Raw genomic sequence first — 26554 nt, 5'->3', positions numbered from 1 at the left:
AATATTTTACAAATAACAAGAATTATTCTAAAAAAATTCATAGTAGTTAAAAGCATTCATGTATTAGTCTGCTTTCACACTGATGTAAAGAATACTACCCAAGACTGGGTAATTTATAAAGAAAAGATGTTTAATTAACTCACAGTTCCACATGGGTAGGGAGGCCTCTGGAAACATAATCACGGTGGAAGGGGAAGAAGGCACGTCTTACAGGTGGCGGGCAAGAGAGAGAAAGTGTGAAGGAGGAACTGTCAAGCATTTATAAATAAAACCATCAGATCTCATGAGAACTCACTATCACAAGACCAGGATTGGGGGAACTGCTGCCATGATACAATCACTCCCCTCCCTCAACACATGGGAATTACAGGTCCTTCCCTCTACATGTGAGGATTACAATTTAAGATGATATTTGGATGGGGAAACAGATCCAAACCATATCAGTGACCACTGGAATTAAATACATTATTCAAAAACAGGTTCTACGATTTGCTAGAGTGTGAGTATAAGCAAGTGAAATTATTTCTCTATTTTTACTTTCCTAAACCATGGGAAAATAATAAAAATATTTGGTTGTAAGGTTATTCTAAAAGCTCAATGGAATATGTATGGAATCTTGTAAAAGTATTTACTTCCAATAAAGATGGAACTCAATCAAGATTAACTATTGTTTTAATGATGAATGTACTTTTTAAATAATAGCATAATTTATTTCACAAATAATATTTTTATTGGCTCATCTTAAATTTAGAGAAATTTAATGTTAAGTGAGCACAGGCACTACTTTAAGTATTTTATATATAAATTAGGGAAGCTTAGTAAAATATATTGACTCGTCAAGGTCCTTATAATATATAAATTATTTTATGCTTATATAAGTTTTCAGAATATCGATACTAAGTATCCTTTTGGAAGTCTTCCTGTATTTCTTTTATAAATGCATTTCTTGTGTATTTTTAAATTGTATTATATAATTCATTTTGAAGTTTACCATATTGAATCTTTGTTATGACTTTTATTATCATCTTAGTTTTATATGCATAAATATGTACATCAAAATTACCAATTTATGAATTTAGCTAATTTTAAAATAGAATTTACTGTATCTACAAATTAAAAGATAATATCTGATTTTATATGCTAAGTGCTGCATACAACATGTAAAGATTTAAATAAATTTGTGTCACTGGGAGTCAACAAGAGTCAATGCTATTACTGGCATGTTAAAAGAATATCACAAACCAATATTTTAAATTATATCGAAAAGCAAATCTTAGCAACTTTAAATAGAAAACTGGACAATGACACTAGGAAGCAATGAACATAGCCTAATTATTGTATCTTAAATATTCTTGATTGTAATTATTTTGGTGAAGGAAAGACACATGATTCATAGAAAACATTGTATCTATTGGTTGTTTTCTACAAAATAAAATTAACACAAAAACAACTGTTCTGAACTACAATATAATGTTCGTATATACAGTCATACAACCACTTAATGACATTGTGGTAAATGACAAAATGCATATATAATGGTGGTCCTGTAAGATTACAATGCAACTGAAAAAATTCCTATCACATAGTGACATTGTAGCCATCCTAATGTCATAGCCATCATAACATCATACACATCATATTGTCATAGCACAATGCATCATGCTGGTGGTGATGCTGGTGTAAACAAACCTACTATGCTGCAAGTCATATAAAAGAATAGCACATACAATTATGTACAGTACATAATAACTTGATAATGATAGTAAACAACTATGTTACTGGTTTATACATTTACTATACTATATATTAATTGCTATTTTGGAGTGTACTCCTACTTATTAAAAAAAACTCAACTGTGAAATAGTATCAGGCAGGTGCTTCAGGAAGTATTCCAGAAGAAGGCACTGTTATCATAGGTGGTGACAGCTCTGTGGATGTTATTGTTCCTGAAGACTTTCCAGTAAGACAAGATGTGGAGATGGACGACAATGATGGTGATGATCGTGAGCCTGTGTGGGACTGGGCTAATGTGCATGTCTGTGTCTTATTTTTTAATTGAAAAGTTTAAAAAGTAAAATAAAAAAAATTCAAATAAAAAAAAGCTTATAAAATAAGGATATAAAGAAAGAAAATATTTTTGTCCACCTATACAATGTGTTTGTATTTTAAGCTAAGCATTATTACGGAAGAGTCAAAAAGTGAAAGAAAAAAAAAACCCTAAAGTTTATAAAGTAAAAATGTTACAGTAAGCTAAGGCTAATTTATCATTGCAGAGAAAAAAATGTTTTGTAAATTTAGTGTAGCCCAAGTGTACAGCGTTTACTATGCCTACGGTAGTGTACAGTAATGCTCTAGGCCTTCACATTCACTCACCACTCACTCACCGATTCACCCAGAGCAATTTGCAGTCTTGTAAGCTCTATTTATGGTAAGTGCCTTATACAGGTGTGCCATTTTTTATTCTTTTATGCTATATTTTTACTGTATGTTTTCGATAGGCCTAATAGATAGATAGATAGATAGATAGATAGATAGATAGATAGATAGATAGATATACAATTACTACCATGTTACAGTGCCTACAGTAATCAGTACAATAACGTGCTGTACAGGTTTGTTCTCTAGGAGCAGTAAGCTATGCCATACAGCCTAGATGTGTAGTAGGCTACACCATCTAGATTTGTGTATTGTGTCATGATGTTCACATGACAAAATCACCTAATTACACACTTCTCAGAACACAACCCAGTCATTAGGTGATGTATAACTGTGTCATACTCTATCCTGTATTTCTGTCTTCTTTGGCACATTAGTATTCTGCTATTTTTAAAAGGATCCAACTTTGAGGTTATAATAGGACTATAAGAAGCCGTAGGTGTCATAGTTGGTTGATGTTACACAGCTGCTGAAAAAGAAGCCATCTTTGAAGTCCTAAATGATATATGGCATCATAAATAAAATATTATGCATTCACTGTATTTCAAGCGTTATAATTTATCACTGTCTACATTATTTGTTTAATACAATTTTGTTTAATGTTTAATATATAAGGAATCACATGTTTTAGCAATAATATAGTTCAAATATTTGCATACACTGTTCTTTCATTCAGGAAACACTTATCAAGAACTTACTTTAGATGTGAAGTGTATTTTCAGGAAGCAGTTTTTGTAAAGCATAAGAGGTTAAAATAAATATTTTAATAGACGACTGTAAGTTGCAGTTATATTGTGCTGAAAGAATCAGTTAATTCCAAATGTGTCAGTTGAGAAAGAATTTGAGGAAGAATTTTATTATTTAAAAAGTCATGAGGAATTTTGAAATAATTATATTACATAAACATAAGTAAAGAAGTATTTTATTAATAAGTCCATACCAGCCATGGTTTATGGCTGGCCAATGGGCCAGAACTGAGAGACCATTCTAGACAGAGCTTCTCCATGGCATATATTCCCTAGAATTTTCATTTTCTTTACCTTCTTGAAGTTCTAAAACATGCTGTGGACCCTAGGCCTCCAGGTCTTTAGTGATGCTATTCCCTGTCTCCATGTCGTGTTATGCACACATGGACACACTCATTCAGTACAACTCATTGGTGGTGGTAATTATAAAGAAGAAATACTCCATCAGCTAAGAGCTTTGCTCTTAGAACAGGCTAGTTTCTGTTTTAGCATGGTTTACTGGAAAAAAGCAATGGTCAATTTGTTTTAATAAATCTTAAACATCCTATATTTATTTTTTAAAAATATTCTTCTAGGTTATTTGCATGACAAGAAGAAAACTATGTATTTTCTTTGATCTTTGTTGTATTAATTGATAGAAGGAAGAGAAAGCTGAAGAACTTGAAAAGGGCGAGGTTAAGAGCTGGAACATAAACCTTGTAGTGACTAATGCTTCATTGTCTTAGGAAAAAAAAGGAAAAGAGAAGATGGGTAAGGAGATGTAATAAAACTTGATAGAAAGCATTTTGAAACAGTTCACATAAAATGGCTTTATCCTAATCACTTTACCAAAAGTAAATGGCACAGGAATGATGTTGCATACTTTAGAAGAATGGGAAATATTGGAAATAATGTCTTTTGGGGGGATAATAGATGTTAGCAGCAATGAGAGTCAAGGTGCAATTGGAAGCATAGATGTGTAGCTGTCTTTTAAGTAGATTTCTGTGATTATCTTTCTAAACAGAATTGAAATGGAAATACATATTGGCAGATGCCACAAAATATCAAGGAGGCAAGGAATTCAAGGTTTTAATGAGTAATGTTGAACTGACTGAATATGGGTTAGTCTTTAGGTAATGAACATAGGAAGTGATAGTTTTTATTGAAAATATATTTCACTTCTCAAACAAAATAGAAAAACGCCCCAGAAAATTATACTTTGCTTAATCCTGCTATAGTACTATGTTACAGACATAAATTCCAAGGAAATGTATTTTATTCAATGATGATTCTCAGGACATTTCATCATATGTGGCACTCCAAAAATATATGTGAAGTGAATAGATGTTATTTGGTAATACAAATTTGCAGATTTTTTTTACCTTGTAAAATATTGTAACTGAAATAAAGTTAATATATTTTGCACTATTAAGTAATCCCCCAATTTATTTTAACTTTGCATATGTCTAATAAGATATATTAAGTAGCAGTATAAAACATGTGTTGAAGGAAATGTGAGCACATCAACCATTGTAGATAATGATGAGAGGGACAGTCATAGTTTTTTTTATAAGCTAAACTAAAGGTAGGAGAATTTGTGCTTTTGTAGGGAAAGGTCAAATACAATCACAGGCCTAGAAAATTAGCCTTATTTTTAACATTGCATTAATCTAATTTTATTAGTATAGCCAGTTAGTATATTACATTTTCAAAAAATATAGAGAAATATTTAATATGAAATGCTGCCAACATAATTTACTAAGTGAAAACTAGATTTTAAGAAGAAAGGATGGAGAAAAATCACAGACAATATGTAGCCTCAGGAAAAGAACATGGAAGAGAAACTCAATTCCATCTATTCAAAAGCAATATCCTTTGATTTGAATACATTATTATTGTTCATCATGTCTGGTGAGGAACCTGTGGGAATACATGAAAGTGAATGAAAACAAGATGTTTCAATTGGATATAAATATGAACTAATGACTATTGGAGTAAAGTAATCATTAAAGATGGAATCTTAATCAAATTTCAATACTGGGGATTTTCTACATGAGGCAGACTACAAAATGCAAGGAGCAGGAGATACAAATTTCAGCCTTTTATCTAAACTTGAAACATGTGAATATGCAAATATTGAATTTCTCCAAGGTTCAGTTTATTTTTAAAGTAATAAAAATAGTAAATATATTTCTCAAGGTTGATGAGAAAATATATTGGAAAGCATTTTATACATTTTAAAACACTGTTCAGTTGAGGCTCACAATAGAAAGCAGCGGGAACTTATGGGCACATTAAACAAAATAAAAATGTATTAGAATGATACAGAAAATGATACATTTTCTACTTCTGTGCTCTAAAATCTCACTGTTTCTTCGGAGTCCAGTGCAATATATGAAAACTGAAAACATCAGAGTGTGTATTTGTTTGTTTGTTTGTTGTTTGTTTTTGACTTGTGACTATTATGTACAAAGTTCTATTCTAGTTACTGAATAAATTAAGGCAAGGAAGTGAAACATGGAGCTTATATTCTAATGGAATAAAATAGATAATAGCAAAATAAATAGGATGATGTATAGCATGCTGGGCAGTGATAAAAGCTAAGGAGAAATAGGGAATGTTGGAAGTGGGAAGGGAGTGTTAGAGTGTGCAATTTAAATGGTGTGGGGGAGGAGAGGCCTCACAGAAAAGGGGACCTTTGCGTAAAGTCCTGGAGGAATCAAAGCAGCTTGGAGATCTCTGTACTAGAATGCACTGAAGGGCAGTCTCTTCACAATATCATCCATCACTAGATAGTTTAACTGTACTGTACTCACAGCCATCTACTCAAGGCAGAGAAAGTGTGACCAGTCCAATCTGGACCTCGTTTAATCATGTATGTGCTGTCATCTGCTGGCCTGGTGCCTGGCTTGCCCAACCCCTGTCCCAACACTGTCCCACCTACTATAACAAGGTACACCACAGATTGTGCTCAAGGAGATCTTAGATTTCCTTTAAGACCAAAAAAAAAAAAAAGAAAAAAAAAGTGTCTATGACATCTCTACACTCCTCACTTCTTCTAACACTTTCTGTGCCATCCTTTCCCCATTTTCTACTTCTGTGCTCTAAAATCTCACTGTTTCTTCGGAGTCCAGTGCAATATATGAATATGTAACAGTCCCTCAATTTAGGTTCACTGCTACTCTTGTTGAGATTCCATATAATTTGTGCTTATCTCTATTACAATAATTACCACAAATCTGATTTAATTATGCATATCTCTTTTCCCATGATCCTGTGAGTTCCTTAAGGAACCAAAATATACTTTTTTAGGTGAACAAATTGTGAGTGTTCAATAAGTGTCTAAATATATAAAGGATATATGTAATTATCTCAAAGGTCACAAAGCATATGTTGTACCAAGCTTTATGTTGGCGATATATTCATCAAAGTTGACATTGTGTCTATAGAATATGAAGTATCTAACAGAATATAATTATCATTTATGTGTGTGTGTAGTTGTTGATGTTTTTGTTTATTTGGTGGAGAGAAGTTATAAGTGAACGAAATAATTTATTATTGTAAGCATTTTAACATAAAAGTTTTAAAATATTTTAAAGTTTAAAATAAATATATTTCTATTTAATAAGTATTTAATATCAGGCTATCTGTACTTTATATAAATACTGTATAAAAGTAGATGTTCCATTTCAATCTGTTTGATGTTCAACAATACCATGCTATTCAAATCAGCTTTAATTTTCTTTTAATAGCTAACATTTTCTCTGAAGTTATTAGTATTGAATACTCAATCCTTATAGCATTTGAAGTCATACAGAGCTGAGTGTTAATCATTCTCTACCACCTTCTGGACAAGGGATTTAATCTTTCTAACTTCACTTTTTACATCTGTAAAATGGGGTAGATAGGAATACCAACCTCAAGGGATTGTCATCAAGGTGAACTGAGATATTGCATATGTAAAGAACCCATCATGGGGCTTGACATGCACGAATGCAAAACAGGTATACTTACAGCACTATTATATTAATATTGTTACTAAAGCATCAAATATTTAAATGAAATACTTTGTTTCTCAATAATATAATTGATTGTTACTGTCAATTCAAATTCTCTCTAGAAATTGCTTTTGAGTTTCAGATTTTATTGGCCGCATTTTATTTTATCTCTTCTCTTTCTTGGATCAGAGTAAAAGATCCTTGGAATTGTTACAGTGATTCTCGAACTTCAGAATGCATAATTATCCAAAATGCAGACTACCAAGACTACCTCCAGAGATGATTCAGAAAATATGTAGGAGAAAATGAATTAGCATTTTTAATGTGAATCTGAGGTGATGCCTATGCAAAAATATCACAAATTGGAAAATAGTGTACAAGAGATGGAGTATTTTTAGCACTATAAAAGGTACTTTCTATGTGAAGAATGGTGAATGGAAGGTTAAATATTCCCAGAGCCTTCCTTCAGTTATAAATAATTATATTTTAGAAAGATGTGCTTTGATTTGTGTGATGAAGTCATTTAATTATTTCCTTCATAAGCCAATTTGTAACTCCAATTGATGCATTCATTGTGAGGGTACTAAACTACTTTTTTCGCATGAAAATAAGCTAATTAAATTGTGGACCAGCCCTCTGTAATAATGACCTTTTGCTTGTACCTCTTTAGGGCATGTGTTTGTCCAGGAATTTCCAAACTCAGACTTAATATATTGCCATGTCAAGAATGATATTCATCTCTTCTTAAATAATGATTTATCTGTCACTGAGAATCTGTTTAAAATGAAACAAAAGCTTTAAACTACCCACTATAATAAATGTGACTAGTTTCTTTAAAATTCTGATTTCAAATTAGAGCTTGATTAAAACAATTAATATTCATTACTAGAGGGGTGTTATGTGGTTGCTATTCCTGGAGTACACTTTCCCTCCTAGTGGATTTGGTCACCATCTTTTTGCCTTTAGCTACATCTCAATAATAAGGCCATTATGAGTGTCACTTTTGCTTTTATAAAAGTTCAAAAATCACAAATTGATACAAAAATTGTAATATTAGAAAAGTCATAAACACTTGTTTATGATTAGCTAAATATTCACTAATAACTTGTTTTAAGATTTTTTTTTCAATTTAGCTTCACTTAGAAGAAAATTGGTAATCTTATTCTAATATTGTAAAATGAGCATTATTTTAAAATGTATTTTAACTAGTACAGGAAACAATACTTTAAAGTACCTGGATTATTGATGTTGATTAATGTCTCCCTCTCCTGTGCTTTGTGCTTCATTTAAGAGGTGTATCAATCACTGTACAGGCATTTATGATATCTAGCAAAATCAGCCCAGAGCAGACAATATTTCCTGAGAGGCATCATGATACGGCTAACAGAGTGTGAGATTTGAATCAGATGGGCAGATATGCTGCCATTTACTAACCATGTGACTTTGGGCAAGTTATTTAACTACCCTCTCACTATAAAATGAAAATAATAAAACCTATCTCAGAAATGTTATAAAGAGTGGAAATGATATAAAAAATTTGATGAGGATTAGAAATGATGTAAGCTGCTATGTATTAGCCTTTCTATAATAAAAATGCTGATCATCATCCTCATCATGAAGCTTTTTAAATAAAAATAAAAGAATAAACTCATTAAAAGTTCTTTTTAAAAGTGAAGTATTTTACTATAACTTACAGTTTCCTTCTAAGCAAAGGGATGTTAATTTTAGTAAGCTGGTTAGTTGGGATAATTTTTTATGAAAGACAAGATATTCTAATGTTTATCATTATGGTGATGGTGATAATAATGATAATATAATATAATAATAATACCTAATTTGGTTGGTAACCTCCAGGACAAACCCAAACACCCTCACTTCCTGATATGTCTGCCTTTGTGTAGACCCCTCCTTCATTAAATTAGAGGTCACCTTGTGTGAATATTATATGGTGCAAGTGACCATGTGTGCCTTCTGAAATGAGATCATGAAGGCATTTCAGCTTCTACCTACCTCTCTTGAAATTGCTCACAAACCAGCTACCATGCAAAAAGACACTTACACAACCCTGTAGAGATGCCCACATAGAAAGTCACTAAGGCCTCCAGCCCGTAGCCAGCGCTAAATTGCTGGTCTTCTGAATGAAACACTTTGGATGTGGATCCTCTAGTAATAGCAAGATTTCAGATGACACTTCTCAAGCTGACCACTGGCTGAAACCTCTTAGGAGATCCCAAGGTTGAACCACTCAACTAAGCCAACCCCAAATCCTGAACCAGAAAAGCAGTGAGAGGTAAAATATAATCACTGCCATAAGCCACTAAATTTTGGGATAATTTGTTATAAAACAATAGTTAACTGATACAACTGCCAAAGTTGAAAGTTGAAAGTCAGCTTTGTTTTCACTAAACAAGTTCACGGTAACTAGTTATGTTCATCTATATTTCATTACGCTAACACAGCTTTCCTAGTTAAACCAACTTGTTCTTCCTCTCCACCCAATTTATCTTTGTACCTCACTTTACCTGAATACTTTATCCTCATAAATACTCTAATTTTAAGGCATCAATATCTTTCACATTAAATCAATTTAATGAAACGTTCTTCCTGAAAATCTTTTCTAAAAAGTTTACACTATATACTTCGATGTTGTTTGTCAGCAGGTATCCTACCTTCTCTTCTTTGGATTGTTTTCAACAACTCACTCATATGATCATATTTCATATTATGGTGGTTTAATGAATGCTCTCTGGCATTTGCCAATGGCTTCTTCTTAGTAGGAAAAATACGATTGGCAGTTATATCTACTTGCTAATACTGTGCACAGGATAGGAACCTTTCATACAGGAGGGAACAAATCCCAAGAAAAAATGTGGAGAAAAACAATAAAAGAATCAACTTTTTAAAAGCTCTTCTTAAAAGTGAAATATTTTACTATAATGTCCAATTTTCCTCTAAGCAGATGAATGTAATTTTACTAAGCTCATTATTTGGGATAATTATTTTATGAAAGACAAGATATTCTAATGTTTATTTTTTTGGAAACATTTTCTGTTGAAAGAATTTGAATTCATATTAAGTAAATCTACGAAGGAGAATAGCCTGTTTAGTAAAGCATTTTATTATCCTGAGTAACAAAATTAGATAAACATTTGTTCTCTTATCTCTGCAGCTCAATTAATTTATACTTGAAACATTATATGTATGTGAAATTCTAGTATCTTCAGCTGTATTATAAAAAATTCATGCTGAGTCTGGATATGGCAAAAACAAATGACTGGCTTAACAGCATTTGAAATTATTTTGAATAAATTACCAATCCCTCCCCCGCCAAAAAATAGCAGGGAATATTTTCAGATGAAATCATACTAGTTGAATAACTTGTTTTAAAATGCTTTCCAATTTCCTAAAATATGAGATATTATTATCTAAAAGTTTTCAAAATCTTTGGTATAGCTCAGCAATAAGAAATATTTCAAGAAGCTGCTTACAAAATGTGTATGCATTCTAAAGACATTTATAGTCTTGATAGAGATTTATTTACTTTTGGATTTGTGATATTAGATGTTATCATAAACTCATGGTAAGAGTAAGCCTGCTATTATTAATAAACAAAACAAAACAAAAACCATTAGTCATGCACCAGACCCAGAAAAATAGTAAAAATAGAATAAGTAGGCCTAATCTAAAGGGTCAGCAAAGGTTGTTTTATTTGGTAGGATTAAGTTCAATCACATGTGTTAAAAATCACAAAATGGCATTGACTGAAAGAAGTTTTGTTTCCCACATAAAGACTGCTGGATACAGGAAGTTCTTGCAAGGGAGGCTGGTGCAGCCATGTGCCTGGACTGGTTTTCAGTCTTCCCTTACTCACTCCATCTGACTAACATCTCTTTATCCTTCAAATCTCAGATCCAAAGTCATTTTCTCAAGACATTTATGGTAGGTACTGTTCCTGGCCTCCAAATATCCATTCTTTTCTTCTCCTTTATTGAAGGGCACCCTATTCTTAATCAGGCACATTTCACATGACCACACCAGTTTCTCTTCAATTGTAAGGGAACTTAAACCTGAAGGGAAGCTGGCATGGTCATGTGAAATGGGATGGCTATGGATGGCTGTATGACTAAGTGTTCACCTACTAATGTAAGGGAACAGATTATATTAAGCTTTCCTTCTGCTTGCTAACTGGAATGCAAACCTGATTGCTGGAGCTCAAGCAGCCATCTTTGATTATAAAGTGGAAGCACACGCTTAAAATGGCAGAAACAAAAGAGGAGTATGGACCTTGGTCAACTTTCAGCTTCTGTGCATGACCTTGGACCACCTATATTCAGTAGTCTTTTTTATAAAAGAGTAGTCAACTTCTTTCTCATTTCTGTCACTCTTATTTTGTGATACTTACCTATGCAACTGAACCTCATCGTAACTAATATAACAGCCTATCCTGATCAAATAGATATGATCATGTTCCTCTGTTTTATAGGTTTATAACCCCATATTTTTTCTTTCATACAAGTTATCTCAGTATATAATTATACATTTATATGTATTAGTTTTTCTCTTTTTTAATGGAACTTTCCAGAGAGCAGGGCCCAGGTATGTTTTTGTTCACCTTTATATTGCTGATGTCTATCATAGGGCTGATGACGAAATAAATGTTTCATAAATATCTGTTAAATAAGGAGTGATCACATGGCCAATATTTATAATCTAAGACTCATAAGCTTAATTGAGACTTTAAATTTCTCATGAAACACTGAATGAAAATTATCCAGCACTATGCTTGCATTGGTTGGCTGTTCAGCAGTAGTAATGAATTTGTAACTATATACTTTGTCATAAAACCTAACTGATGAGAGGTATGGTGAGAGAAATACTCAGTTTAGTGGAATGATTAAATTCACCATCTATAGTTTCCAGATATCTTAAATACATATATCTTCACTTTCAGAAACTATTTCCATTGTGGATAAGGGGATATTGAAAAGTAATGATTAAATGTGCCTTTACAAATCAACAACAAGATATAAATTTAACATTCTTAGGTGATTTAAAAGTCAGTGGTCTCACAAATATTGCATTTTTAGTTTTAGGGTTCGTCTTTGTGAAATGATTATATATCCATCCTCAACATAAATTGCAGAGGTGTGGGTGGGTGCGTTCTTTTGCTTCACAGAAAATATTCTGCCAGTTTTCAGAACCAAGAGAAACATCAATTTATTTGGCACTCAAATTAGTTTTAATACAATTCCATGAGAAGAGGAGAAACTTCAGTCTTTTGGTGACATGTTATCTAACCGTTGGTAACACAAAGGCATACAGCAGAAAATAATTAAACTTTGCATCTGTAAGAGCAAGGCGAACCACAAAAGTATCAGTTAAATTAGGACTTTGTTTCTATAAATACACATGTGACTAATTGCATGCAAGCCCTATCAGAAGAGTGGTGTTTTTTTCCCTAATAATAACAAAGCTTCTATAGAAACACCATAGTAACTACAGGTAAAATTTTATTTACACCTGTTTTATTCATGGAAACTGAAAAGTCAAAGGGTATTCTGGAGATATGACTAAAAAGGTACTTAGTAGATTGTGCAATTTTTATTGCATTCAATTGGTATTAATAGAAGGATGCAATCTTTTACACCTGGGATGGTGAACATAGTGGCATAGAAATAAGCATCACCTCCTCTGATTCTGACCATTTTATATTTAATGGGATTTTTGTAAGCACTTTCTTAAAAAAAATTAATAATACAAGGAATATCAAAACTCTGATGAGCCATCTGAAATATTAAGAAGAAAGTCAGTAGTGTTTCATATAATTTTAGTACTCAGGTATAATCTAATTCTTTAAAAAAGATCATCTCTTGCTATTAAATAGAATCTTATCCAGAATTTCCCATCAATTCCCTGATTAAAGAAAAATGTATTAGCAAGCAATACATTAACAGATGGTAAGGAGTGGCATGCAACCTTCTGGCTGCACAGAAGTAGATGATAAAAGAGGAAATGTGAAAGTTATTTCTCCTGGGTGTCTACAGAAAATGGATATGCAGCCCCTGATAACTATTTCTGTATTGTTACATTAGAAAATGTAGCATTAAATGTGTAATTGAGTACCATCTGTCTAGTTGCAAGCCAAAATTATGATCACAGATCTGGACATATTAAGTAAAACTCTAATAACAGGGTGAAAGTCAGTGATTCCAATCCTAGTTTGAGTGTTTCCAGCCTAGAGCAGTTTACAAATTGTTTCTTTTTTCTTTCAATTATGGTATTAGGCTGTCTTTAGGTTACAAAGAACTACTGACCACAGTAGGACCTTGGAGTCAATAAAAACTTCTTTAACCGCCATAAATATTTTTAAGATAATTTAGTATCACTGAGGACTAGGATTAATTGCTGTTCTGTGGGAGCATTTTAATTAACAATTTTGAAGCCCCTGGCATCAGTGATTAAAGACATACTGTTCTCTTTTTTCGCATTTATTAAGGGGAGTATACATTCTTAGTTGGGGAGATAGAGGAATACTTCATGATTGTGCTGGTTAAACCAAATATCAGAATCACAAGATGAAAGCCCTGAAATCTTAGTGTGGAGATTCACATTTACCGGAAATAACCTAGAAATAGAGACTGCCTGTGGAACCTAGTTTCTGATTCTGCAGTTTCTTCTTTGAGAATGTACTCTTGCTAATACCAAATGTGGTTTGAGAAACAGAACAAAGGACGCCTAGAGATATTTTTTCAACATAGATGGTTAGCATTCCAGAATGGTGATCTAAGCTCTAAGTATAAACCACTTCTGTGTTGTCATTAGCAAGAAATTCACTATTTTCTCACCACTGCAGAGAATGTGAATGACAGCTCTGTACCCACTTTGTAGGGCATCATTAATTTTAAAAATACAGAATAAGATATGCTACTGTTTTGTGTGGTACTCCCTGTTCTCTGAAGTCTGTGGCCTTCACCCTATATGATGGGAGCTTATAGAAAGTACACACATGCTGTTTCTTCCAATTAATCTGCAACACGCTCTGAAAATCTGAAGTCATATTTGACATTTTGGACATGTCATTTAATTAACTTATTATTATCTTGTCTGATACCAATGAAGCTGTATTAGTTTCAGTGTTGCAAATGAGTCTCAGTCTCTCTCTCTTTCTCAATATTAATACACTTGTGTGTTTTTCTTTCTTTGTTGCGTTAAAATAAATTACACTCCTTTCTTTCTAGTACACAAGTTATCCCAGATTTTGTCAGTGAAAGCTCCTTCAAGCTGATCCGTGTGTCCTTTGACATACTTCCATTAGTCTTTGAATGCGTATTTTCTGACACACACACACACACACACACACACACACACCCACACACAACTATCTCAGGCTCACTTTCTTTAAACCTGAAATCAGTCAGTTCTTCAAAGGATCTCATTCCTTTTAATGGGAAAAGGTGTTTAAAAAACAGATCTGAGCACCAGGATGGCCCATTGCTACTGGAGAACTACCACTAATTTGTAGTGCTCATTGGGCATAACTCCAGGTTGCTGCAGGTTCTCTTTAGTTTGTACAAAAGAAAGCAAATAGCCCAAGACACAAGCAAATAGATAAAGTAACTGCATTTATTCTAAAGTTTATTAAACATTTGGACATGTGATATGTGATAGGCACTGTTTTTGGCATTGAGTGTACAAATAGAGTGACTATTCTAATTGAGCTTACATTGTATGGGAAATGATATGTAAAGAAAAATAAATATGTATTTATATGTAAAATGAAAACAATACATAGGAAATACATATTTATTATATTGCAAGATGATGGTGATAAGGAGGAAAACAAAGCAGGACAAAAATGCTGAGAATATGGGAGAAGTTGCTATTTTATAAAGGGTGGTCCAAGGAAGGCTTACTGAGAACTTGACTTTTGAGTTGAGACCTGAAGGAGAAGAGGACATGGGTCAAGCAGATTGTGTGTCAGAGCAGGGATAGGAGTAGGGAGATTAGGAGAAGTGAAGTCCTCTAGACAAGGAGCAGCAAATGTGAATCTCCTGAGGTGGAAGATTTTTTGATATGTCCTAACAAAGCAAGGAGACCAGTATGGCTATAGCAGACTGACGAGGTGATCAGACAGATCTGCATATCTGTCATGTCTTGAGGGATATCCTAAAACAGATTCTCTCTTTAGTGCTCTTGCATGTTAAGACTACATAATCCAGCACTGGGTTTACCACTTTGGCTCGGATACAGAATTAGACAACATTTCATTTGGAATGACACTTCAGTATATGAAAGAAGTAGCTGGAATACACTGGATTTCTCTTTTATTCAATTCTTAATATTTACAATGTGTCCACAAATGTTGTTGCTTGTCACCGTGGACAAAATTATTCTAGACCCAGAAAAAAAGTGAGAAACAGTTATAGTACTCTGTTTTTTGAGTATGTGAATGAGTAGATTATTAAATGAATATAATTATTTCAAGGTTATAAAACACCAGGAATGAGGTTATTTTACTTTAGAAACACATATATTTTGTGTACCCTGTGTGTTCTGTCCTAAGTAGTTTACCCATACATACTTATCAGTTGACCTTTATTATAATCCAGCATGCTAGGTTATTTGCTGATTAACTTACTTCCAGATGAGAAACTTGCTTAAGGTGGCACAACTTGTAAGTGAAGACCTGGGATTTCAACCCAAGGAGTCTGCTTCCAAGTCCATGAACCAATATAATAGACTCTTCAAATAAGCTACTCGCTTACGTTGCTGGTAGCAAGGTCAAATGGCAGCAGGGAGAGTTGGTAGGATGAATATGAATATATTTTCTTCTAATATTCTGCCTATTTTTGTATACTAGTTACTGGTATATTTTTTCCTTCTTCCTTCCACTCCCAAGACAAATTTTATGCCTAGAATGTAGTCCAGAAGTGTTAAAAGCAGTAACCGGCCACCACAATTAAATTCGAAGTCAGAGTTGATTTGGAAGAATATTTTAAAGCTTTTTACCCAAGGGATTTTCAATCCTGGAATCATTCTCCACATAGGCATACTCTAATTAGATTCTACAAATGCTGGTATCACAGCTATTTAGTGTAATCATTCCCTAGTAGAATAGGGAGAAAAATTCTCAGTATGAAAAAACCAAATGCATGTTGGTACACCATGATGAATAGAATAAATATTCTAGATGATTATTTTTACTAGCGGATGCAATTAAACATGGCCATGTAAATGAAAATACCTTATGAATTTAGATTTCAATAAATCTAGCCAGTCAAAACTTTAGAAGAATATAAACCAGTAAGAGATCATATCTTCAGTTAGTTTTGAACCGACTTTCTATGATGGAATGGTATCTCCTGATAGACATGGGGGAACTGTTTTTATAATCCACATTACAGTTACTATTTTGAAATTAATATATAAATTTGTACCTATAAATTAGATTAATCAATATATTTTAATATATTATAAAAATATATTTTTATATAATTATACCATTATTTAATTTTTTTAATGAATGAGAGAAAATCCCCCCTTTTAAAGAAAAATGTTCACAATTGACGAGTGTTAAAGAATACATCAATTTTTAAAACCAAGATTGCATAAAAGACACACAATAGATTTTAACACCAATATCACTTAAAAGACACACAATAGATTACTTTTAAAGAGTCATGTATATTATACTTCTCTTGTCAAAAATAGCGGCAGCCTTTACTGCTCACAAATCAACTCTCATCACCTCGCCCAAACACATTTCACGATCTGGCAACACAGCACTTGTCTTTCTCTAAATTTAGTCTGGCAATAAGTGAAGGAGGAGGAGAAAAAACTTTAGTATGGATTTTTCAAAGGAATAAATGGGGCCAATGAATTCTTAAAAAATATATTATCAACATTTGAGGAAAACATATAAGCATATAAATCAATATTAAATGTAATTGTCAAGTCAAAAAACAGTGTCTCTCATTCTATTATCACTGGGTTTAGTCAAAACTATCTTATCTTTCAATACATCATCTTTGATTCCCGAGATAATAAATATGATGTTAACCATGTGGATAGCCATCATATATTTGAGAAATAGGATGTAGTAATGAGCATAGATTGGAAAATAAGGGGAAGGGAAAAGAGTGAACACTTGCTTTGCTAGGTTTTGAAATAATTCAGGATAACTGGCTAGCCTGTGTCTAGATTTGGAAACATGGGAGAAAGAGCTCATAGGTATGGCTGATTCAAACTTGGGGTTTAAATTGTGGATAGTTTAGAGTTCAAATGCCCTCACTGCCTATTACCAGCTTTGTAACTTTGGATGGTTAACTTAATCATTTCTAACTTACCTATAAAAAAAATCAATAAAAGGAACAATAATAGCACCTACTTCCTATATTTTGTTTATTAAATAAAATTTTAGCATATATAAATAAAGCTCTTTGCAGTATCCTTGTATTAAGTGCCAGTAAGTAGAAGCTATTGGTATTATTATATAGTTCTTTCCTAATTCCACAATGAAAATGTTCCAAACTTGTTTAATATTCTAATTTTGCTTATTATTTGGTGTTAAATTTAAAATATAGGACACAATATTCCTTTACAGTGTAATATTATTGTTATAAATGTTTTTGAATGAATGCATTTTAAAAATCTGCAAGTATACCCGGAAAGATATTAGCTATTAATAAAAACACTCCTCTCAATTATAAGGGTCTAGAAAGCCTCTCCTGGCTGGGCGCAGTGGCTCATGCCTATAATCCCGGCACTTTGGGAAGCCAAGGTGGTCAGATCATGAGGTCAGGAGGTTGAGACCATCCTGGCTAACACGGTAAACCCCTTCTCTACTAAAAATAAAATAAAAGAAATTAGCGGGATGTGGTGGCGGGCGCCTGTAGTCCCAGCTACTCGGAGGCCGAAGCGGAAGAATGACGTGAACCCCGGAGGCAGAGCTTGCAGTGAGCTGAGATCGTGCCACTGCACTTCCAGCCTGGGCGACAGAGCGCCACTATGTCTCAAAAACAGAAAGTTTCTCCCAGGAAGGACAAAGATCAGACAAATTATTATACAACGCTTACATATTTTATAAACAGCATTATTATTACAATTTTATTCTTACAAAATGCAGTTGTTTCCTGAAACAAACTTATACCATAAAGCATTTCTTACACTACACATAAATGTACAGTTGAGTACTGATATACATCTATGTCAGTGTATAAACATAGATACATGAGAAAGTGTATGTAGTAAGTGGAATGGCATCAATTGCACATGTATCTTGTATAAATACAGTCACATATGTTCTACAACAACAAAAATGACCACTGAAACCTTACAGGAATCCATTGCAATGAGTGTATATCCCCGGTAAGAGAATGTGAATAGGGAAACCTGAAAAATTTGTGCTTCTCATGAAGTGACCACTCTGTAATGCTGAATGTAATCCTAGTTGATAAAGACACTTTCATATATTAAAAAGTACATGTACTTTTCGTTTCTTTCTTTCTTTTTTTCTTTTTTTTTTTGAGACGGAGTCTCTGTCGCTGGGCTGCCGGGCTGCCAAGCTGGAGTGCAATGGTGCAATCTCGGCTCACTGCAACCTCCGCCTCCCAGGTTCAAGTGATTCTCCTGCCTCAACCTCCCGAGTAGCTGGGACTATAGGTGCCCGCCACCACGCCTGGCTGATTTTTGTATTTTTTTTAGTAGAGACGGGGTTTCACCATGTTGACCAGGATGGTCTCGATCTCTTGACCTCGTGATCTACCTGCCTTGGCCTCCCAGAAGTGTTGGGATTACAGGCGTGAGCCACCGTGCCTGGCCAAAAAGTACATGTGCTTTTCATAATAAGACAAAGCCCATGTGGCAGGACAGGTCATTTATTGTGTGCTGTTGCCTAGGAGGAGTGATGTAGTCTAACTCTGAAGAAAAATGCCTGGAATGAACATAGTGGGACTCAGTATTTGATCTCCAGAGTGGCGCTTCCTGAGGGACTATCCAGGGAGGTTTTGAATACATTGATTTTTGCCTTATGAGCTAACTTTAAAACCTAATTCTCTCCCATGGAGAAGATGTGATTTCCCTGTAAACATGCATATGTGACACATTTGAGTACATCAAATTCTGGTCTGTCTTTGGCAAGTAATTATTGCAAAAGAAAGTAAATAGTTGTAGATTTGTCCTAAAGTGAAGTGATCAGATGACAGATAAAGAAAATATTCGTTGCATTATCCATGACATTTTTGGGGACCCCAGCTTGTAATTTTTATAAGATGTGAAAGCTGTTTCTAGGAATTTGATTTCCCTATTTTCATTTCTTAGGGCAACACAATCTCAGTTACGTTAAGTACATCTATTTGAGGATTCCTGGGAGTTTAACACTGTGTTTAGGAGTTGGTCTATAATTTTATAATTGGAGAAAATGAAGTGGTAGCAAAACACACACAGTCCTCATTAAGATTTTTTTCTCAGGCTATTGTAAATACTTTCAGAAAGGGGTGTATGCAGTTGCATTAGTTAGTGTTCTGTAGAGGGACAGAACTAATTAGATAGATAGATAGATAGATAGATAGATAGATAGATAGATAGATAGATAGATAGATAGATAGATAGATAGATAGATAAAGGGGAGTTTATTATTAACTCACATGATCACAAGGTTCCATGATAGGCCGTCTGCAGGCTGAGGAACAAGGAGAACCTGTCCGAGTCCCAAACTGAAGAACTTGGAGTCCGATGTTCAAGGGCAGGAAGCATCCAGCACAGGAGAAAGATGTAGGCTGGGAGGCTAGGCCAGTCTAGTTATAGATCTAGAAGCAAATAGGGGTGTTCCAGGCGGCTCCTGAGGAGAATCAACGTGCCTGGCAACTGCCTCAGGGGAGGCCATTGCTGTTGCCTCAGGCAGCACAGGATTTATCTTCTCAGACAAAGGTGGAAAGGCTGATGGCAGCATGGATCATGGAGGGGATGTTACCACTACTAGGGATGGGGAAGCTGTTTCTTCTGGCAAAAAAGGTCCATAAGAGTTTACAAACTCAGTATCCCTAGCTTTATCAGGGTCCTCCCACACATCCCCATTCCAAGTTGCAGGGTCCTATTCTTTTCCAATCAATGCCCTCACTTTAACAGTAGACACCTGGTGAGGCTGTGCATGCACCTTTCCTTGCAGGTCAGCAACTTGTATGATAAGAGCTTGTGTCTGGTTTTCCACAATTTCAACTCTTTCTCTATAGACTGTCACTCAGGGCAATCCTAGCAGATTTGAGGCTCAGTATCTGCTTTTGAAGCCAGGAGTTAGCATCCCTGAGTACATCATTTTCTTTCATCACTTTGTCCACTGAACTTATAAACCACCAACCAGCTTCATTATGTTCCTTGGTTTGCCACATATGGTCAAAGGTATTAGGTGTAGTCACTAAACTGCTTGCCTCTCACAAGCAGTGAATCAGAAATGTTAAATACATTTATTTTGCATAACTTTCTAAACAGTTCACACCAAGGACTATCAGTGTTCTCCATACTATTAGAAGTAGAGTCTTTAGCATTTTGGGGTCTAATCATATTAAGCAGCCAACTCCAGAAACCTCAAAACCAACAAAAGAACTCCATCCTTAATAGCACTTCACTGTACAGACACACTATTTTGGTCGGTTTGCATTTTGGTAGAAAGGTCACTTGCAGTAGAGCAGCCTCACTTCTATTTCAGTTATGCTTCAGAGAATTTGTGTGCAAGTGTCTCCTAGAGCATCAGTTCCTTCTTTGTAAAATGATGAGTGTGGACCAAATAGTCTCTTAGTTTCCTTCAGCTTGAAAAATCTATAGTTCTGTAAATTTTCTCATTTTAAATGCTCTGCTTTTGAAGTGTTATTTGAATGATCAGTTTCATGAATGTTCAATGAAGATGAGTGATTTCTGTGTACAATGTTAATCAGAATTAATAATACAATTCAAAATAATTGTTTTTCATACTTATGTCTATTTTACAAAATGAGTGAGTGACGTTTCATGTCATTGACACAAAAATCTTTAGAAGTCCATTTTTTTTATTCCCTTTTAAATACAAAGATTTATGTTGAATACTTTTTGTTGTTTTTATATACTTGGACACAAAGATTTGTAGTAAAGGTTTTTTTGTAAATGACCCATCTTCTATGATACCATACTGCAATAGCAAATATCTCTATTATAGCATAACACATTTTATTACAATTATTTGTGTACTTTTCCCCTCACAAATGTGGGGACCATATGATTCTCAGCTTTATAACTTAGCACCTGTAATGATGCCTACTGCATGATAATGGCTTTATATCTTTTAAGTGCACAAATTAATGAATAACAACTGACTAGTGTATCATCACAGATGCTAAGATTTGAGACATTTATATTTAGAGTAAAGCAGTTCAATTCACTGATTTTAATAGTGTTTGTTGATTTCTTCTGGTGAGCTGTAGTCTGTTTTCTCAACAAACCTCCATGCTGACTGGAGGGGTTGTTCTTGAGTCATATTATGTCACACATTATGTCATATATTTAAAAGATTACATGTGAACTAAGAATAGGATTTCGGATTTAATTCACTAAAAAGGAAACCAGATTGCAATGAGTATGGAGTAAACACGTTTTTCTACAAGCAAGTTCCACACGTTTTTCCACTTGAAAAGCAAAGGGAAACAGTGAAGTTGGACTACCTGTTTAAGAAGGATAATTGTGAAAAAGAGAAATCTAAGACAGTAGAACAGAGCTTGTACGTATATGAAGAGCATGTGTTAGTAAATCCTTAAGTGCTGTCAGTAGTGTATAAGGTTTGAAGGTCAGACTCAGGATCCAGTGGAGATGCCAGAAGAAAGGGGGACCCAGGCTAAGTAGTGGAGTCACAAACCAGAGGAGATAAAAGACAGAAGCAACGACATAGACAAACTGATATACTTGGGCAGGAATATATGGTGAAGTTTCTTAGGAAAGATAATTTAAAAACAACAAGAACGTATATATAGAAAAGAGGACAAGATGGAGACATTCACTCCTAAAAAAGAAAGAAAAAATGAGGGCCATAACGTCTCTATTTAGACAATGTTTATTGTCTGTTGCCATTGATAATGACTTGCAAGAATACCTTTCCTTGCCTAATATCCTGAAAGAATGAATATTATATTTTCCTATTGGAAATATCCACTGTAAGTGGTTATTGTACATTCAACATACTCTCTTACAAAATGCCTACATGTTCTTGAAATATTCCTCAGTGAAATGTATTTACCTATCATATTCAGTTCTGACTACATAAGTTTTCAATGTTTTCCCATAATAGTGTTTCCCCTGTAACTATCTATAGAATAATAATAATCACTTGGCAGTAAAAATAATAGGCTACCATTTTCGGAATTATTTTCATTTTATGTACTGGCCTAATTATTTTTGGCTTAAATTATAGTTTTATATTCAAAGAACATCAAGACAATTAACCTTTGGCTTAAAGTAGCATAATTTTTTCTTCTTATAACTTACTACTTTTAGATGTATTCAATTTTTATGTTTCTTTTACTGGATTTTATAATTTTCTTTTTGTGCCCTCTAAGTTACATTTCTTTTTCTGGCATGCTTAGCAACAGACAATCTGTTACAGACCCATAAAACTAGATCTGAAAAACATAAAGGCCTATCTTTTTAAGAGACAATAAAACTTTAGAATAAAAAAGTCCTGTCAATATTAACTTATTAAATGATTTTTATCTTTGATGATATCTGTTTTCTGACATTAGCAAAAAAAAAAAAAAATGTGAACATGGAGTATTTGTTAAGGTTAAAAGAAAGTCTAGTTAGAATTTTGTTTGGTAAAACTTCATCAAAAGAATACTCCAGATAGATGCATAGATAGAGATAATAAGCTATTCAGTGCAGACAGCATAAATCAACTCTTAACTCTTTAAGCAGTCAATACTTTTAAGAACATAGGAGAAAGTTTGAACCAGACTCAGAAAACAAAAACTAGGCAAGCCTAAAAAGTGAAGACCCTTTGAGAACAAGTGGCTTTCACATAGGAAACCGAAGTTGGCAGCTTGCATCTGTCACTAATTCCATCTGAACCCTATGCTAGAATTAAGAAAAAGTGATTTGTAAAATTGCTCCAGTCAGCACTCCAGAGAATATAAAATTTATTCATCAAAGGGAGGGGAGAGAACAGGAAGATAGCTGTATGAGCCCTTTGGACAGGAATTTTTCTAACATACCAACAGATTTGCTTAAAATTTTTTGGGGGACTCCCTCCTGTATTACCCTGGCACATCACAATCTCTACACTTACCTCATTAATTCATTACTGTATTTCTCTTTGCTTCACATGAGAGATTGTAAGCTGTTGAAGCATGAACTGTGTCTAATTCTTACTTACACTATCATAGTTGCCTATCATATTAAAGAGTCTCCAAATTTGTTTTTTAAATTATTAGCTATGCTATTTGTAATGTTATGTCTCAAACTAGTAAAATTAAATTTGCTGCAATATCATAAGGGAAAAGTGGGACATAGAAGACAGCATATTCTATTCATATGTTTTACTCTTTGCCATCTCATATCATACACACAGCCTGCGTCTTTCTTTCTTCCCATGTAAACCACAATAGAAATAGATGCCCTTATCTTAAATGAATCATAGGAAAAATTTTGGAATGTTATTACACTTTTAAACTTAGTGAATTATGTAAATCATTGCATGAAAATAGCTAAGATTATATATAAATACACTATATATATGTGTGTATAAATACATGTATATGTATAATACATATACATATGTATAAATATATATATATACACACACACACATACACAATTAGTTTTTCATTTAGGAACAAAGCTCATTGATTTAAAATGTGGGCAGGGAGTCTTTTGCATAAAAGGCGATTTGTTGATGTCTATTCTTCCCTGATCAGAAGTTTCAATAGATAAAATATTATCAGCTGTTTTCAGATAGATTTATTTTTCTAAATTTTATAAATTTAAGCTTGCGTATTCATTAATAACTTATTTCCATATTAATAGAATAAGAGGCACCTGCACTAGAGCTGAGAATTAGACTTAGGTTTCTGCGATTCCAAATATGACCTTTTTCTTCTATTCCATGCTTTTCTGTGTTTATAAATCTAGGGTTACATGATGTTGAAAGGTAGTAAAGGCAAATTTTTTTTTGAACACATTTAAGCTCAGTTAAAATATTTAGACCAAAATTTTAAGATCTGAAGAAGTCTTCTGTGAGAGAGTCTGGTTCTTTGCCTGACACGTAGGCTCTTACTGGGCGTTTATTAAATAAGTCAATCCAGTTTTTATTTATGAAAGAAGTAAGTCATCCTAATGAATCCTCCTAGTTCTTTTTTAAAACACATATGACTCTTTGCTAGTATTTCTATAAAAACAATCAGATTATGAGGTCATGTAAGAATGTAAAACTAATGATGTATGATTACATAGTACTTTTCACATATAGTTCTACATCTAATGCTAAATTATGATTTGTTCTTTCACACACACACACACACCCCACACACACAATTCTGTTTTTTTTAAAAAGACATGCCCATACTTTTGATAGTATTTTAAACACCTTTACCAAACTACCTCTAGTATCTGTACCATTTCGACCATATTTTTGTCCCTTTTACATTTCGGTCTATGGTACCTGTATTACTCAGGATCACAGATATACGTCAATTCAAACCTCAGTTTAAAATACAAGAATAAGAAAGAAGGCTCATAGCTCTTCAGTGTCTGTTAGTACAAAGTGTGATAACATGTTATAACTTGGTTGGAGGAGGCCACCTAGGTCAGCCCACAAATTAGGATTCAAACTTTCTATTTCAGTCAAATGAGTCTACTGAGATAGGATGTTAATTTATTTGAAAAGATGTATGTCAAATTATTTGGACTGGGGGAAATGAGCCAGAAGATTGCAAAACCTAAGCATCATGTAAAAAGCACAGGGTAACAAAAATAAATGAAATGTAAAATCACTTAATAAGTATCTTTCATTTTTAATTTCAAAGAGGTTTACAACATCTCATCTAAATATAAAAAAGTTTTCCTTTTGATGTTTTTGTGAAATGCTTGACACAATAGCAATTGAACTCATTTTTAAGTCTATGATGGAGTTTCTAAGAAAAAGAGTCTTCTAATGGTATGTTTATAATTATAAGGGTGTAATTTTTAATGTGCTTATAAAATCTCATTAGATCAAAGTCATCATTTTGATTATGCAAAATGAAAACATTTACTTAGCTTTGGAATAAAAATTGTTTTTCTTCCAATGGAATACAATACAATAAAATTTGAGTCCTTTGCAGGACCCAAAACACACAACTCTGGAATGACAATATTGTGTCATGTTTTATTGTCCTATAATATTCTTGCTAACTATTACATGGGCACACACACACATGCAAGTGCACACACATGCATCCACACGTGCAAACACACCCACTGCTTCCACCACACCCACATTCCTTTTTAAGAATGAGCATCAAGGTCCTTTAACCCTCTTGTTGTTGAAATACGGTTAGTTAATATTACCCACATTTTTTTTGTCAGTTAGAGTACCTTGAAGCAATTCTTAACTCCTTTAGAGAAATGAAGGATAGTATTTTCTCTGTGTGTTTTAAAATTGTTTCAGCTATTGTACTAAGTAGATCTTTTTCAAAAGGTTCAAATATTTCTTAATTTTCAGGGCTGTTAACTCTGAGATGAATTTAAGAAAATGGATTAATCTAGCCAAATAGCCATACGTTATAATTCAAGAACTTATGAGAATAAGTATTATACTTGTTCTAGTTCAGGCAGGACTATATTTTGGCCTTTTAAATACACAATACACTCTTCTAGAAATGACGCTAATGTCACTGTGTGATATAGAATGGAAAAACACACATATTCATAACATGTATTATAGTATGTGCTTCCCCAGGACACTCCAGCCAGAGTGGAAATTGGAAAGTAGTAATCCCTTTTTCACTAGCTCTGCCCCCACCTGCCATTACAGGATCACAAATACTTAGCCACTCTTCAAGTATTTTTCAAACCCCCAGAGATATCTTTGAAGTCCTCCTAAACAAATCCTTTGAGTGACTGTTAACTTCTTCTGCTGTTCTGGCTTCTTTGACGTACGTTGTTCTACAGCTCTATGATCACACTGAGATGGGCTGTCTCCACTACCACCAATGTGCAAGGGCCATCCTATATTCCATGTGAAAGCATAGGAATGCTTTCTTCAGGTAGTGTAAATTTTATTGATTTATTTGTACTTTGATTATCTGAATTTTCTAATTATTATCAGCAAGCTTGTATCAAATTGTAATGTGTATGAAAATATAGTTGCCTTAGGATAAAGAAATGTAGATCACAGTAACTACT

The 26554-nt window shown here is 33.6% G+C and overlaps 1 protein-coding gene across 2 annotated transcripts in view; it reads left to right on the top strand.

Annotated features, from left to right (window-relative positions):
• The window catches only part of PPFIA2 (protein tyrosine phosphatase, receptor type, f polypeptide (PTPRF), interacting protein (liprin), alpha 2), a 542959-nt gene that overhangs the window by 185919 nt on the left and 330486 nt on the right, over positions 1 to 26554 (top strand). For both annotated transcript variants that reach the window (XM_011994387.1, XM_011994388.1), the window contains exon 4: positions 2399 to 2412. In XM_011994387.1, the coding sequence (XP_011849777.1) occupies positions 2399 to 2412 (14 nt within the window). The remainder of the gene's footprint in view (positions 1 to 2398; positions 2413 to 26554) is intronic.

Source organism: Mandrillus leucophaeus, unplaced genomic scaffold, assembly GCF_000951045.1.
Source record: "Mandrillus leucophaeus isolate KB7577 unplaced genomic scaffold, Mleu.le_1.0 Scaffold455, whole genome shotgun sequence".
NCBI lineage: Eukaryota > Metazoa > Chordata > Mammalia > Primates > Cercopithecidae > Mandrillus > Mandrillus leucophaeus.
This window is presented reverse-complemented; position numbering and strand designations above follow the sequence as displayed.